Source organism: Dryobates pubescens, chromosome 16, assembly GCF_014839835.1.
Source record: "Dryobates pubescens isolate bDryPub1 chromosome 16, bDryPub1.pri, whole genome shotgun sequence".
Lineage (NCBI taxonomy): Eukaryota > Metazoa > Chordata > Aves > Piciformes > Picidae > Dryobates > Dryobates pubescens.
In genome coordinates, this window is record NC_071627.1 from 21725033 (window position 1) to 21740335 (window position 15303).

The window sequence follows — 15303 nt, forward strand, 5'->3', positions numbered from 1 at the left end:
GCTGGGCACACGCCACTGCCTGCCCTGCCCGCCCTGCCTGCCCTGCCTGCCCTGCCCGCCCTGCCCGCCCTGCCTGCTGACCACGCAGTCCTGCCCCGAAAGGTTAAGGTGGTAAAAATAGAGTGGGCCATGGGATGGAGGGCGGGTAGGAGGCAGCTGACCCCTCTGGCACGCCGAGGAGCTGTGGCAGCTCCGCTGGGGAGTGGGGACGCCAGTTTTTTTGCGGGGACCTGAGCCCCGAAGGTTGGGGTGTTCCCGGTGTGGGATCAGCAGGTGGCATCACCGGGAAGAGGGTGACCTGGCTGGGGCTGGCCGGTCTAGGAGGTGCAGGGGGCCCCCGAGGGCAGCCCCCCGGGCTTCAGGCGCAGGCTGCCGGTCCAGCCCCGGGGGCAGAGGTTGAAGCTGTGGATGCCGGGGCTCTTGGTCCCCGAGTCTTCAGAGTCGAGGGAGACGTCCGAGTCCGTCGGGGACCGGGAGGTGCATCGCTTGGCCGGGGACCGCCCGCCCACCACGGGGGATGGCAAAGGGCTCTTGGGGCTGGGGGACAGCCTGGGGACGGGGCAGGAGGACACGCTGGGTTGCACCAGGAGGCGGCGACCCTCTGCCCAGGCAGCTCGAGGCATCCCAGGGGAGGTACAAAATGGGGGGCCGTCTGCCCGGGGCGATCGCAAGGGGCTTTTGTGTATGGGCGAGGGGGTGCCCAGGCTCCCGGGAACGCTGCTGGCAGCCTGCAGCGCCAAGGCTCTGGAGCCCTCCAGCCGTGCTGGCCGGGGGGACTGGGGGAGGCTGGGGGAACCGGAGAGGATGGGGATGAAGGGCCGGGAGCCCTCCGGCCCCGCGGCGCCGGGCTCGGAGCTCTTCCTGCGGGCAGCGTTGATGATGTTCCTGGCGAGCCGCGCCTGCAGCTGCCGGCTGGCCCGGGGGTCCGCATCCTGCCGCAGCGGGGACAGGGACCTCTCGCTCCACGGAGGTGACATGGGGGGTCCCTCGTCCAGCTCGGGCACAGAGGCTGGGCTGGCCCAACCGTCCAGGCTGCCCGGGCGTTGTGCCGGCCGGGGGGTCCAGGTGGGCGAGGCGGGGAGGGACTGCCGCCTTTCCTGGAGGGGGACAGAGAGCAGGTTAGTGCCAGGGGATGAAGGGGGCAAAGCAGAGGGACAGGGACAGGATTGGTGCCAGGGCAAGCTTCGTGCTGGCTCGGCCCCACAGCAGCAGGGGATGCATCTTCATGCACCGCACCCTCTGCAAGGCCTCCCCCAAAGTGCATTTGCTTCTGCACAGCTTCCTTGCCAGCCAGAGCTGTCGGGGCAGGCCGAGCCTGCCGTTAATCGTCCCTGGGGCTTCTCATGGCCTACGGCTGCCTAAAGCCTTGCTCTGGGTGACGCACGGGGGTCCCCCTGCACTCCCCCCGGGGGTCCATTGCCCAGCAGCCAGCAGGAAAGAGAAAAGCCAGGTCTGGCAGTGCAGAGAGTGTATTCAGAAAGAGAGGGGGAAGCCAGAAAGACGCAGGAGAAAGTGAAAGCACGTTGGAAAGGCAGCTTGTTAACTGCGGGGAGAGAAGTGGGAGTGAGGGCTGGGCAGGAGCAAGGCTGCATCTCGAGCATCAGGCTGAGCATCACCCAGCAGCCCTGCTGTTGCCAGCCCTTCTCTGCCCAGCACATCCCTTGCTCCCAGCCGTGCCAAGCAGTGCTGCCTGTCCCCAGCTCTGGCGCCAAGCCTGGCCAGAGAGAGGGCCCTGCGGAGTCCTCAGTCCCAGCATTGTGGAGCTCTGCTGTCCTCCCAGGGGTGTGGTTCTTCCTCTGTAGTGTGGAAGCAAATAAGGACAGATCCCGAAGAAAAGAGTCAGGAGAGTCAGCAAAAGAGTCAGGAGCAGGCACAGTGAGGCTGAATGGAGGATCCCCTCTGGGTTTGCTTTGGTAGGAGACCAGTAGCAGCCAGCAGGATAGAGGGGCTGCAGGTGAGCAGGCAGAGCTGGTAGCTGCTGGCTATGAGAGCTGGAAAGGCAGGAGACAAGGAAAGGGTGGCGCCAGAGATGCGATGCTCCATAGAGCTTCCAGGTGAGAGAAGAGAGAAAGCACCGGTGGGCCCATGGGACAGGCTCACAACAGATCTTTGGGATCCCATGGGATCTGCACAACTCCTGCCACCTCCCTGGGACCCCTTGGCTCCCACTGTACCAGGGGCTCGGCAGTGCCCATCTCACCCAGTGTCCCAGCACTGCAGTCTCCCAGCTACCTCTGGTTTTTTCTCCTGTTTCCTTCCGGTTTTTCCCCCTTTTTTATGGTTGGTTTGCCTTTTGCCACACCCACGAGCGGTTAGGGAGGACTCGGCCAGTGGAGGGAAGCCTGAAGCTTCCACCTTTTCCTCTCTGCCATCACTACTTGTAGTAAAAGGAAGGTTTCCACACCTGTGGCTCGATGCCGGCGTTCCTGGTGGAGTAGGAGGGCCGGGGTGCCTGGAAGCCTGCCTTGGCTCGGGGTGGCAGCAGGCGGCACGGGGAGGCCAGCAGCACTTCGGGCGGGGCTCCCGGGTTGGCGTGGCTGCTGGGATTCAGGGGCGGAGCCCCGGCCGCTCCGGGAAAGGGGTTGGAGGTGGTCTGAGCAGCGCTGGGCATGGTGGGGGGATGCCAAACTGGGGAAGGAGGTAACGGAGAGGTGGGACAGGAAGTTTGCTGGGGGTAGGGGTAGGCGTCGGGAAGAGAGGGTCTGGGTGGAGGCACCTCCTGAGGCGTGGACCTAGCTGGCCCCTTGGATGGGGAGAGGATGAAGAGAGAAGACTGGAGCTGGTAGGGCTGGTGCTTGGAGATCTCCAGCTCCTTCTGTGAGGCTTCATTCTCCATCAGGTTGCCGCCATACAGAGATGCTGGGGGGGTTTTGGAGGGCCTGGAGGGACTCCTAGAGGGACGTCTGGAGACCATGGGTGACAGGCAAGCATTGATATCATACTTCCAGGAGGGAGGCAGGGACATTGTGGGTGATGGGGACCGCAGCAGCTCAGGCTGAGAGGGAGCTTCGATGATGAACTTCTCCATCCTGGACTGCCGGCGGGCAAAGAGCTCAGCCCCCTTCCCTCTGGCTTCAGTGAGGTTGTGGTTGGGCTGTGGCTTTGGCTTGGGCTTGATGGTAGGAGACTTGAGGCAGGACGACCACGCCGGAGCATCATCAGCCACTGGAAGATGCTGCCCACTCCTGGCCGTGCTGTTGGGGACAAAGTTGGAGGCTTCAGCCCCGAGGGCAAAGGGCTCATCCTCAACACCGGGCTCCCCCTGCTCCTTCTGCTTCTTCCTGCTGTCTGCACTCTGTACCAGGTCCAGCAGGTCAGGGTTGGGGCCCAGCTTTGGCTTCTCCACGAAGGTGAACATAGGCTTTTTGCTGGCCCTCCGAGCAGCTGACTCTTCCAGGATCCCTGTTTTGGGCAGGGGGTTTGGCCCACTCACTCCATAGCCCAGGGGGGCACCTGGCAGCACCTTCTGTTCCCAGGGAGGGTACAAGGCCGAGTAGGCAGGGGGTGAGCGGACACGGGTGAGCGGTGGGGGGCTACTCAGGGTCTCCGCATAGGTGGGTGGTGGGGGCAGCTCAGTGGCAGGGGGTCCCTCCTCAGCATGGCTGCTGGCAGGGGATGTCTGGGTGCCAAAGGGTCTGGCTGTCCGGTTCTTCACAGGCTGGGGCTTGGCCAGGGTGAGATGGACCTCGTAGTACTGCCGGTTCTGTGCCCCGTTCTGCTGCTGGCTGGCTGGCGACGCCAGCCCTGTGACCGTCCCTGCCGGTGCGCTGGGCACCTCGCTGGGCACATCTCCGGGCACTCCGCTGCTCTTCCCCTCCTCGGGGCTTTGTGGCGGGACAGGAGTCGTCACGCCCGCCCCGGCAGGGGCTGCTGCGTCCTCAAGCCTCCCCACCCCGCTCTCCATCCTGCTGGCTGCCTGCTCCTGCACACCGTTGGTGGCAGCCAGTGCCATGTTCTCCTTCAGGTAGACGCTGAGTGGCACTTGTTGGGCTTCTGCAGGCGACTCCCGGCAAGGGGAAGTGTCCGCCCGTCGCCGCTCTGCCGGGGTTCTGAGCCGGTCAGGCTCTGGCTTCATCCCCTGCCTCTCGCCCTCCTCCATGGCTGCCGGCGGGGGCCGAGGCGCGGGGCTCAGCGGCAGCGCCCCGCCGTGCGCAGCCCCGGCGAGCCCATCGACGCGCTGCTTGCGGCGGTTGAAGAGCAGCACGCCCTTGGAGCTGGGCGCGGGTGCCGTGGTGAGCTGCGCCGCGATCCTCTGGCTCCGTGCCTTCGCCTCCTTCAGCTCCTTCTCCGAGAGGCTGGCACTGCGGGAGAGACCTGGGCAGAAGGGAAAGTGGGGTCAGGAGGGCTGAGAGGGGATGTGAGACTGCCAGCTGTTCCACCAGGTATCCCCCAGCAGCCCATCCCCTTCCCTGGCTGCTGGGGGAAGGCAAGAGAGATGCTCCAGGGCTGGGTTGTGCAAGGGGATATTGCAGTCCAAGAGTGATGAGCAGAGCCCCCACTGAGCTGTTGAACTGCAGCTCTGCACCCCAGGGAGACAGATGACAAAGCCCAGGAAACACCCAGGACCTTTTCTGCCACTGTGCCCTGGATTTCAGCTGGGCTCTTTGCAGCCACTGCGGTGACCATATGGGAAAGGAATTTCACCAAGGGCTTTGTCAGGTCTCAGGTTGTAGCTCACACAGATTTGCCCCCAGCTTGAAGAGGCAGTGGGTAGGGAAGGGGTCAGCACTTGTCTCCCACCCCCTCGCCCCAAATCCCAGCACACTCAGCTCCTAGTGGGCAGGAAACCTCCTGGCAAGGCCGGTGGGTGGCCCCATCTGGAGACTGGTTTATAGAGCAACACGAGATGGCAGCAGCCGACAGAAGCTGTGCAGATCCTGACCCGCCGGACACAGACACAGCCCACAGCAAGGAGCCAACCTCATGCCTTCGGAGGCCACTCGAGAGCTAAAAGCGAAGTGCCAGAAGTCCAGTGAAAGTTCCGTGGCGAGCAGCTGGAGTGTTGCTGGGCTTCTCGTGTGCTGGCCAGGAGGTCAGGGCACCAGCCCTTCCCGAAGGCCAAAGGGGTGAGGAGCTGCCGGGAAGGCGTTTTCTCAGGGTGAGACATTTCCTACCAGCTCACCCTGAAGCGCCTGGGGGAAGCCAACGTCCTGCACCGCGCCGAGGCCACTGCTGGGGGACAGACACTGCTGCAGAGCACCAGCATCACCCCAGCGCCCACCAAGGGTACAACCTGCTCCTCAGCGGTGCTGCTGGGATGGCTGTGGTGGGCTGTCCTTGCTCCAGCCCCAGCAGGGAGGTGGGTGGCCAGGTCTGCCCACTCCAAGCTCCGCTCCCCCGGATGCCGCTAGCGCCTGCTCCCCTTCCCTTCCCATCCCTTCCCTTCTTCCCTTCCTTCATGTGTTTCTCATTTTCTTGCCTTCTGTGCCGCTTGGGAGCCTTCCAGGATATTTTCAGCAGTGGCTCAGCCTACCAGCAAAGGAAGGGATGAATGACTAAGCCAAATCCTTCCAGCGAGCCCACGGTGAAGCAGGAGGGCTGTTGCAAATTGGGCATCTTCTCTTCCTCACCCGTCATCCCTCCCACCTCCCTCAGCGCACAACAAGTCCCTGCCCGCGTCCTAGCACTGCCAAGGTGTGCGGGATGGACACCCCTGCAAGGGCTGGAAAGAAGGAGGAGGGAGAAGGAAGACGTCAACCTTTGGGCTGACCCAACAGGAGAGTTTGGGCCGGGCATGGGGGAAAGGTGGCAGAAATGCCAGTAGAAAATCTCTCCTGGAGACAAGGACCCCGTCCGCAGCGGCGATGCCGGCGGCCAGCACCTCCCCCGTTAGCGCCCGGCATTGTTTAACGCCCGGGGTTCTATTTGCTTTGGCGGTGGCACAGAGCGGGGCCGCGGTTTCCTCTGGCCGGGCTGGCTGGAGGGCGGCCAGCACCGCTGCTCCCGCTCTGCGGGGTCAGCCCCGCCGCCTTTATCTCCGAAACAGAGGAGAAATACGTCCCAGGAGCTGTTGAGAAACAAGCCACAGGCTCCAGATGTCTGCGAGTTTCGTGCTCCGAGCCGAACATCCCTGCTTCCTCGGAGGCTGAGGCCGCCTAAGAAGCCAAGCTCTCGATGGAGCCATTTCGCAGCCTCTCGTTCTTGCTACTGCCTTTTAACAGCAACTGAGGGGGCCCTGGGAGATCTCCTCCGTGCTGGAGGGATGACTCAGCTCTTGGCCAGCCCATTCCTGCTTGGACTAGCCACCGGATGCGCCCCTACGTAGCTGGGACCAGCACCGGGATTTTGCCTGAGGCATCTCCATCCCTTGCTGCTGCTCCGGGCACAAATACCCCTCCGGGACAGGGAGTGCTGCTGGGTGTGAGTTCCCTGCTTGAAATGTCCAACTTGGCATCCACTCCCAGCATCACCTTGCAGCCTCCCATCCCCTACACTCCTCTGGCAGCCCCTCTGCCCACCTGGTACCCACCACTCCTGGGCTGCTCCACCTGAGGCTGCTGGAAATGAATCCCTCAGGATACTAACAGGGATGCTGGGGTTAAGAATTGCTCCTCACATGCAATGTTTATACATGGATGGAGCACACCAAAGCCTCTGTCAGGCCAGAGGAAACTGCAGAGGACAACTGTACACTGCCCTGCTTGCAGAGCCATGCAGAGCCCAGCAGACAGACAAATGGACAGATGGACCCTGGAGCCCTGCAACCCGGCTCTGCAGGCACCATTCCAAATGTGGTTCATCATTGTTCAACCCCAGGGTGCCATCCCATCCCCATATGAAGGGTAGGGACCACCTTCCCCTCTGCCCTCCAGCCTGAGCCACAGGATGAGCCTCTAGCCACCTGCTGTGGTGGCTGGAAGGACCCTGTCACCTGAGGTGGCTTCTGCACCCCTCGTTCCCCTCCACCTTAGGGAACATCCCTTCATCCTCCACCATCCCTTGCCAGACTAGGGCTAGGGTCTGACCGGGTGCTTTCCCCAGTCCCAAGCAGATGGGAGGGAGCTCAATGGGCTGCAGATATCCATGTGGCAGGGAGGAGGAGGAGGAGGAGAGGTGCAGGGCTGAAGGCAGGCTGAGCAGTGCAGGAGGAGGTGCAAGAGAAGCTGTGGATGGCTGAAGGCGCCAGGGGCTCAGGCAGCAGTGGACATCAGCTTCCTCCCATTAACAGCAGCCCAGGCCAAAAGCCGAAGGGTGAGCAGCACTTCTCATGCTCTTCCACTCTTCCTTCCTTCCTTCCCACAGCACACACCAGCTCACCATCACGCTGCCCTTCGGGAAGGAAACGTCTCTCCTCTCCAAATGGCCCAGCTCCTTCCAAGAACAATGAATCCAGCTCTGCCAGCTCTCTGCACTGATGTGTCCCCACGCTAGGGGGTCCCACCCCCAGCCCTGTGGTCCAGGGATGCCAAGGAAGGAGATGCTCCTCATACCTGGCAGCGGTGGACCCACTGAAACAGCACTGGCAAACAGCCCACGGGTGCTGTTTCAATGTAATGCACTTCAGCTCCAGCCAGAGGAACCTATAGGCCTCTATCTATGGATTTATATAGGTGCTTGCTCCCTAAGTCTCCCACTGCTCCAGGGGTGACTTCCAACCACCTCCCCCAAGTGCAGGGCTTAACAGCTTCTTACTAAGCCGTCAGTCATCCTTCCTGCAGCACGTACTGTGCTCTCTCCTCCAGAGTGAGGATGACGAGGGTGATGAAAGGCATTTTTCTTGTTCTCCCCTCCTGGCCAGATGGGGGAAAAAAAAAAGAGAGAAATAATTCCTTCCAGCTCAGCTTTCCGTGCAAAGGATGAGTCCCCACACAGTGCTACTGCAGAGCCTCTGAAGTGCAGCCAGCAAAGGCTGCAGTCACCATCCAACCCCAAATGGTGAGGGAGGACGTACCAGACCCTGCTTGTGGCCCGCCCTGCCCTGATATGGGCTCCAAGATAGGAGAACTGGGCCCCAGAATTGCAGGGAGGGGTGAGAGCCCAGGGCTCCCCGAGCTGACTGGCTCAGCCTGGGAGTTGCTGGACTCGATGTGGCTGCAGTGGCAGAAGAAGAAGTCGGTGACTTGAAAGTTGCCACCTTGCAGCTGTGGGTGGCTATGAGCACTGGGTGTGGTGAGAAGTCCTTGTACAGAGAAGCTAAGAGGTACCAGAGGGCAGGTGGGGCCAGTGGGATGCAACAGGCCGCTGTGAAATCTTGGCTTGAAGGCTCCAAAATCTTCAGCTGGGGCTCTCTCCCTAAACTGCTTCTGCTTTGGATGATCAGGCAACCCAACACTGCAGCCCAGGACGCTCAGGATGTCCCACTGGGCCACCCTCTGCTCCCAGGGCTGTTCCAGCCTCAGGCAGAGCACGGATCAGAAACCCCAAATCCACCTTCACACAGCACAGCAGCTGCCACCCGTAACCCGCAGGCATTTCCCCCCCTTCCTGATCACTCCTTGGGCTGCAGAGAGTCAACCCACACGGTGCCTCTTGCTGACAAAATCCCCCTGGGAGAAGCCAGCACTGAACTGAGACCAAACCCCATCTGTCCACAAGCCACCACCGTGTCACCTGCCTGCCACAAGCCCCAGAGCACAGCCACAGCCTGGCAGTGCTGGGGGAGGGGGGCTCCAGTGTTTTCACCCAGACACTGAGGGCTTTGGACACCGAGGAAATGTAAGCAGGTTTTTTGGCAGGGAAAGCAGCTGGCCTTTTGCCCCAGCTACAGCTGTGCAGGGCTTTTTTTTTTCTGCAGTGCTCTCTAACTTGCACACATTTCAGTCTGTGCTCCCCTCCTGCTCCCAGAGTTATCCCAAATAATCTGCTGCCAGGAAAACAAGGAAGGTGGCACAGACAGGCTGTCGAGTAAGCTAGAAACAGATCAGATTCAAATGCCGGGGGGGGTGGGGGTTAAAATGACTCTTTTCTGCCTCATTCCCAGTTTCCAATCCTCCTTTACCTCCAGGGAGTTTGTGCCCAGGCAGGCTGGCCCTGCAAACCCACCCTCAAGAGGTGGGTTTGTGCGTGGTGGGAGCAAGCTCTGCTGCCTGGCAGGGCACACCACGCTGGGCCTCTCCTCGCTGGCGCCTTTGCCAGTGACAAAATCTGGCACAGCGAGAAAATTCGATGCGCTTGCAAGTTCCCCTGTGCTCTGTTTGCAAGGGCTTTGCTGGATTTGGAGATCTTTGCCTCCTCCTGCCTCACAGCTGTGCCCCTGCTTGGCCCGGGACTCGGCACCCAAATCCTGCCCCCCAAAGGCCCCACAGTCTCCCAGCAGCAAGCCCTGGGGCACCCATCTCCCACCCGGGAGGAAGAGGAGAAGAGGCTGGGGGGGGGGGAGAGTTGAATTTTAATGGAGGCTGGCTGCCCCTGCCCAGCCCTGCTTCCCTGGGGGGAAGCTGAGGGGATGCAAAGAGCAGCCCCAGCCCTGCAGGAATCTACACTGAAGAAGAAGAGGCTGCTGCTACCACCAAAGTGGAGGCAGCACCTTCCCCTAGCTGGCTAAAATCAAGATTTTAGCCTTGCAAAAGGAGGCTGCAGCTGGGCAGCCCTCCTGACACCCTTCCACCCAGAGTACAGCTGAGCCGGCCCATCCCACGGCCAGGTACCACAGCGACCACATCCTGCCTCGCAGGTGAGTCCCAGTTTCCCTCTGCCTGCTCATGCTTGGACTTGCCACGATACATCCTGGGCTGTCGGGACCCAGTGACAGCCCTGCCAGGCTGGTGCCACCAGCCAGAAGTGCTGGTCTGGCCAGAGAAGGTCACCTGGCTCGGCTCGTCCCTGTCGGATGGACGGAGCGGGGAGGGGAGTGGGATGAACCGGGGCCTTTGCCTGTCTCTTGCACAACCCGTAAGGGATCCATCCCACTGGCTGCCAAGCCGGAGGGACAGCCCTCGTGTCCCCTGCGCGGGGTGGCACAGCCAGGGGAGATCAAGTCGTCGTTGAAGGGGAGCAGGGGATATTGCCTGGGAAGACGCTCTGCAGAGCTGGGAGCAGAGAATGAAGGGGGACTCCCAGATCCCCACGCTGTGCCCCATGCCCGAGCCCTGGATGTGGGCAGGGGGAACCGACACCCACTCCCCTAATTTATAAAGAGAAACCCCACTCAGCCCTCCTCTTCCCCAGGGCTGTCTGCGACTCCACTCTCCTGCCCTTCACCCGCAATCAGCACCCCACGGGGGCTGCTGGACGAGCACCTCCTGACCGCCATGCATCCTCATACCCGCTGTGTGCCTCCTTCCTCCCTCCCCTGCACTGCCAGCCCCTGGCACCGCTGGACATCTCTCGATCCCACCACCCCCGGCACCCCCATCTCCGTTCCCACCCACTCCCGCTTCTGTGCTGGCACCCCCCGGTCTCCCGGTCCCTGCCCCGGCACCCCCCAGCCCAGCCCGGAGGCAGCCGCCGCCTCCCTAGCCCCGGCCCTACCCGCGGTGCCGGTGCCGGTGCCGCCGCCGCCCCTCGCAGCCCGACTGCACCGGGGAGGAGGCGGCGGGCAGGAAAGTTGCGGCAGCTCCGCCCTCGGAACGGGCCCGGGGGGGGGGAGCAGCGGGAGGGGGCCGGGGCTGGGGGGTGATGGGTCCCGTCGGCCCTGCCCCTGCCAGCACCGCCTGCCCGACCGGACGGGACGGGTCACCCTTCCCCGGCGGCACCGGCAGCCGCCCCGCCGCCCCGGCTGCCCCCGGTGGCCCTGCCCTGCCGGTTCCCAACCCGGCTGGGGCTGCCGAGATGAGAGCAGCCAGGACATCTCTTTGCCCAGCTCGGTGCATTCCCCTTGCCCAATCTTGTGCATCTCCTGAGCTGATGCTGAGCAATCCCCTTAATCCTTCCCACGACATCCCCGGTCTTTTCCCAGGGCATCCCCCCTGCCCAGCCCTTCACACCCCCTTATCCCATCCTGGGCCATCTTCCTTTCCTAGCCTGGGACATGCCACTGTCCCGTCTGGGGTATTCCCCTGCACAGCCCTGTGCATCCCTTTATCCCTGCCCTATACAATCCCCTTACTCACCCCAGCTTTATTCCTTCTTGGGGCATCTCCCTTTTCCAGCCCTGCACATCTGCCTTGTCTAGCCCTACACATCCCCTAACCCCCGCCCTGCACGTTGCCTTACCCCAGCCCTGTTCACCCCTCATCACCCAGTCCTCATCTCCCTCCCCCTTCCATCCTCCCAGCGCAGCTGGGGACCTGCAGCACCTCAGGTTTCAGACACGGGTGAGGAAGCAGAGCCTCCCCTCGTTGCCAGTTTACCCAAAGAGTTGGGGGGCTTGGGATGGGGCAACAATCCAGCGTCACGACCCTGGGGATTCCCCGGGAAGAGCACCGAAAGCCCTCTGCCACAGGTGACAAGGGGACCGCAGCGCTGGGCGAGACGATTCCTGCAGGAGCCAGCGTCCCCTCCCACCTCCATCGCGCCGCTCCCCGCCGGGGCTGCCCAGCTGCCGGGCACGGCTGTGAGCAGGACCAGCCTCTCCCTCTTCCCATGCCTGTCCACACCGCAGCATGAGCTCTTGGCCTCATTTTTTTTTTTTGCCTTTCTAATTTCCTTTCTTTCTGCCTTTCTTTACTCCTGTGTTTCTTTTGGTGCTTCCCTGGTGTTAGAGGGAGGCTGGCACCGGCGCTGCCTCGGCAGCCCCCAGGGAGCGAAACCTTCCCTTTATTTGCACACCAGACAGAGAAACCAGTCCTGCCTCCTGCATCTCCCAGCCTCTACCCGGGGCTCACTCCCCAGCCTGCTCCTAGAGGTGCCAACCAGCCGGGGCCGCTGTGCAGGATATCTGGGAGCAGCCAGCCTGGCCTTGGGCTGCTGGATGGGGACCAAAGGGGCACCTGGGACCTGCCTGGGTGGGTCTGCACTGCTTGGCCAGGGGGAGAGGGAAGGGGAAGGGGGGGAAGGGGGAAATCTGCTTTGCTCTCAGCTCTTAAGGCCACCACTGCATGATTTTTGGTGCAGGTGGATGCACTCTTTTCATTCACAGGAGCTGTGTGGAAGAGGAGGGTATTTTATCCCTAGTCAGCTACAAGGAGAAGAGGAACAAATCCCTGACACCTCCTGGGGATGCTCCTGCTAACACCCTGCCGCTGCTGATGCCATCTGAATGGGAACCTGCTCTTCCCTCCCTCCTCTGTTGTTGTTCCTGCTCTGAACCAATCCTGGAGGGGTTTTGCGAGGTCCTGGCGATGCTCCCGGTGCTGAGGACCCTCAGTGACATCCTGCCTGGAGGCTCTGGAAAGTCTGACTGGTCCCTCAGGCAGTGGCTGGTGGTGATCTCACTTGGAGGGGGAGGAAACGGGACAGACAAAGTCTTTCCAACAAACCTGTTGAGTTACTTTAAAATTCCAGGCTGGCAGCAAAAAGTGCTGGATGGCTGCACGGGTTAGGAAAACGCTGAGCCTGGACAGAGCCAGGCCTGACCTTTCTCCACCGCGGATCTGCCATCCCGGAGCAGAGTGAGGAATGGGAAGACTATTTGGATCCATCTGGTTTCAGCGTGCTGAGCTCTGAAACATGACGCCCGTACGGCCGGGAGAGCTGCTGGGGCAGCAGTGAGCCAAGGAACTTGGCTGATCTTCCCAGCCCTCATCCCTTCCCGGGAGCCGCTGGCTTTGAGGACACAAAGAGGAGGCTTCAAAAAGAAGCGGGATGGAGGGGGGGGAGGGGGAGGACGGGACAGACTCCGGACACCGGGTTCATTTGGAGCATCCCAAGCCCGCTCCCATCCCTCCCCATCCTGAGGGCTGCTTTGGAGAAGCCAGGCTCTGAGTGGCAGCATCCGATGACGCCCTCCCATGGGGACAGTGACACTCTTGCCTCCCTGCCGCATGGCAGCTGAGATAACAGCTGGGCAGGAGCAAAATAGAAAGGGTGGAAGCAGAGTTTGAGAATGCATCTGATGCCTGCAAGAGGATGGGTCTAATCCTGCGGGAGCATCTCCCCTGGGTGGGGAGGTCTGTGGTAAGCCCAGCTACGTGCCTGTGTTTGTGCCACTGTAGCTGAAGGGACAGGCCCAGAGGGCTGTGAAGTGAGGCAATGGCAGAGAGGATTGTAGGAACCAACCAGCCTGAATTAAAGTGCTTAAGTTTTAAAGCAGGGGCTGTCAGGAAGATGGCCCCAAGCCACATAACAGATGCTTGGTCACCCCTGCTCTGACCGACTCGGGAGCAGTGTCACAGGCAGCACCCCAGGAACCGGCCCTGAGCGGGGCAGGGTCCCACTGAGCCCCAAGGCCAGGAGGAGGGCCAGGAAGCTCTCTCACTGATGCCCCACTTGGGGTTCAGCTGAGCACTTGGACGCTGTGGGAACTCACCCTCTGCCTCCCCACCCCCTTCCCAAGAAAAGCCACAGATTCCTCCTTATTTTTAGGGCCAGAGAGATCATCTCAAGCTAAAAAAGTCCCAGCAGCTCGGCCGGGAGCCTGGGACCTCTAACCCAGCAGAGATCCTACCCTGGGAAGAGCCAGGCATTCCCACCACCAAGCTGGGCAGCAGCAGCCCCAGAAGCAGAGCAGCTCTTTGTGGGGTGGCCAAAGGGATTTCCTCTTACCTGCTTTCCTCGGCTCACCGCTGGCGTCAAGGAGGACCTGTTGGATCTTCACCACTTTCCACTCCTGGTCGGGGTTAGCCGTGAGACTGAATGCTGTGGTGGGCAGCTCTAGGGCAGACTTGGGGCTTTTCTGGGGGGCTGCAGGCTCAGCCACCAAGGCCAGGCTGCCATCATGCAATGAGGGTCCTGTTGTGTCCCCGTTGAGCCCCTCGGGCTGCCGCTGGCAGCTCTCATTTTCCTTCCCTCCCAGCGGCCCCATCCGTCCCTCCTGCTTGACTGTCTCAGAGGCAGGAGCATCCAGGAGCTGATGGCACCTCTGCCCTTCGCTGCTCCCTGTCTCCTGCCAGCAGCTGGTGTCCCCCTCAGTGTCCCCTTCATCCATCCCACAGACACATGGGGTTTGTGCAGTGTCACCAGGCACGGGGCAGCTGGGCTGGGTTTTCAGACAGGGCTGCTGGAGCCTTGCCTGCAGCATCTTTGCCACTTGTGTACAGTACTGATGCTCCAAGGCCTTTCAAACCCAGTCTGTATGGGTGAGCAGCTGGCTCCTCCCCAGCAGCATCCCTCGAAGCACAGCCTGTGTCTGAGAGGGAGGGTGGTCACGGGCCAGGCAGGAGCCCAGCTTTGCTCTCCTTGCAGGCAGGAACAGGCACGATGCTACAGCAACAGGCAGCTTCCAGAGCCTCAGCTGGAGGGATCTGCCTGGAGGACACAGGTCACCAAAGAGGATTGTGTAGGAATTTCTCTTGTGCAGGTGGGCAGAGGAGCGATGCCTAAAGACCTGTGGAAAGGGAAGGGGAACACTGAGGATACCTATGCATGAGGATGCTTATGCATGGGGATGGTTGTGCATGCACTGAGTCCTTCTGGATACAGCCAGTAGAGTGGCTCCCTGTACTCCCAGCCCAGGCTCCAGCCCTGGCCTGGCCCTGTCAGGGTGAAATCCCTAACAGCTCGTTTGGAAATTGCCCCCCACCTTATCATGACACAGGGACCACGATGGATTCTCCAACCCAGCAGCTGGCCAAGGAGGAAAAGCAGTTCCTGCACAACCCAAAACCCTTCCTGACTTATTGCAAAGGCTTTTCAGTGGAACAAGTCAATGCACCAGGGTGAGCTCAGGCAGGATCAACCCCTGCAGCTTCACCTGGGGCTCACACAGCTTTGCTGATAAACTTCCCCTGTCCTTAGCAAGTTGTTTTGGAGGTGAAGGCAGGTTTGAGAGCAACCAGTGAAAGCTTGGCTGCCAAACAGGCACTCAGGCAGTCCCCAAAAGCAAGGTTGGTTTGCTGGGGGGTTTTTGGGGTGTTTTCTTGAGAATGCCCAAAGGAAATCTTCTGTCCTTTGTGAAATCCTTCCTCCTGCCTTGCTCTGCTGCAATTACTCAACAAGGATTTGCAAAGAGATCCGGGGTGGGGGGAAAAATCCTGTGCTTCTCTCTGAAAAGGGAATCTCACCCTGCTCTTTACGTAATTCAGGGCCCCAGTGCTCGCAGGAAGCCACCCACATCTTGCCTTAGAAACATAGCAAGTGGTGGGAGCAGGAAGGTGCTGGCTTATCTCAAATGAGGATGAAGAGAAAGCTGCTGAAAACGGCCTCAGCCCGGTGCGGGTCGGCAGAGATCCTCTCAGAGTCTGTCCTCTCCCTGCTCCCACCCCCTCGCCCCATCCGTGGGGAGAAGGTTTCTCAGGCAGCACGGCTCTCACCCATCCTACACCCTATCTGCCTTGGCTGGGTGAGCCTGCACCGCCCTGAAAACCACCTCCCAAAGCCACCCCC

At 61.3% G+C, this 15303-nt stretch overlaps 1 protein-coding gene across 1 annotated transcript; it reads right to left on the reverse strand.

Moving 5' to 3' along the window:
• Nucleotides 1-87: 87 nt before the first annotated feature.
• SYNPO (synaptopodin) lies at nt 88-13783 on the reverse strand. Its single transcript, XM_054168277.1, has 4 exons — nt 13525-13783; nt 10411-10677; nt 2405-4314; nt 88-1097 (listed from the first exon to the last, which is right to left on the reverse strand). Exons 1-4 carry the CDS (start codon nt 13781-13783, stop codon nt 318-320), a joined length of 3216 nt encoding a protein of 1071 aa, XP_054024252.1. The 3' UTR covers nt 88-317.
• Nucleotides 13784-15303: the final 1520 nt, after the last annotated feature.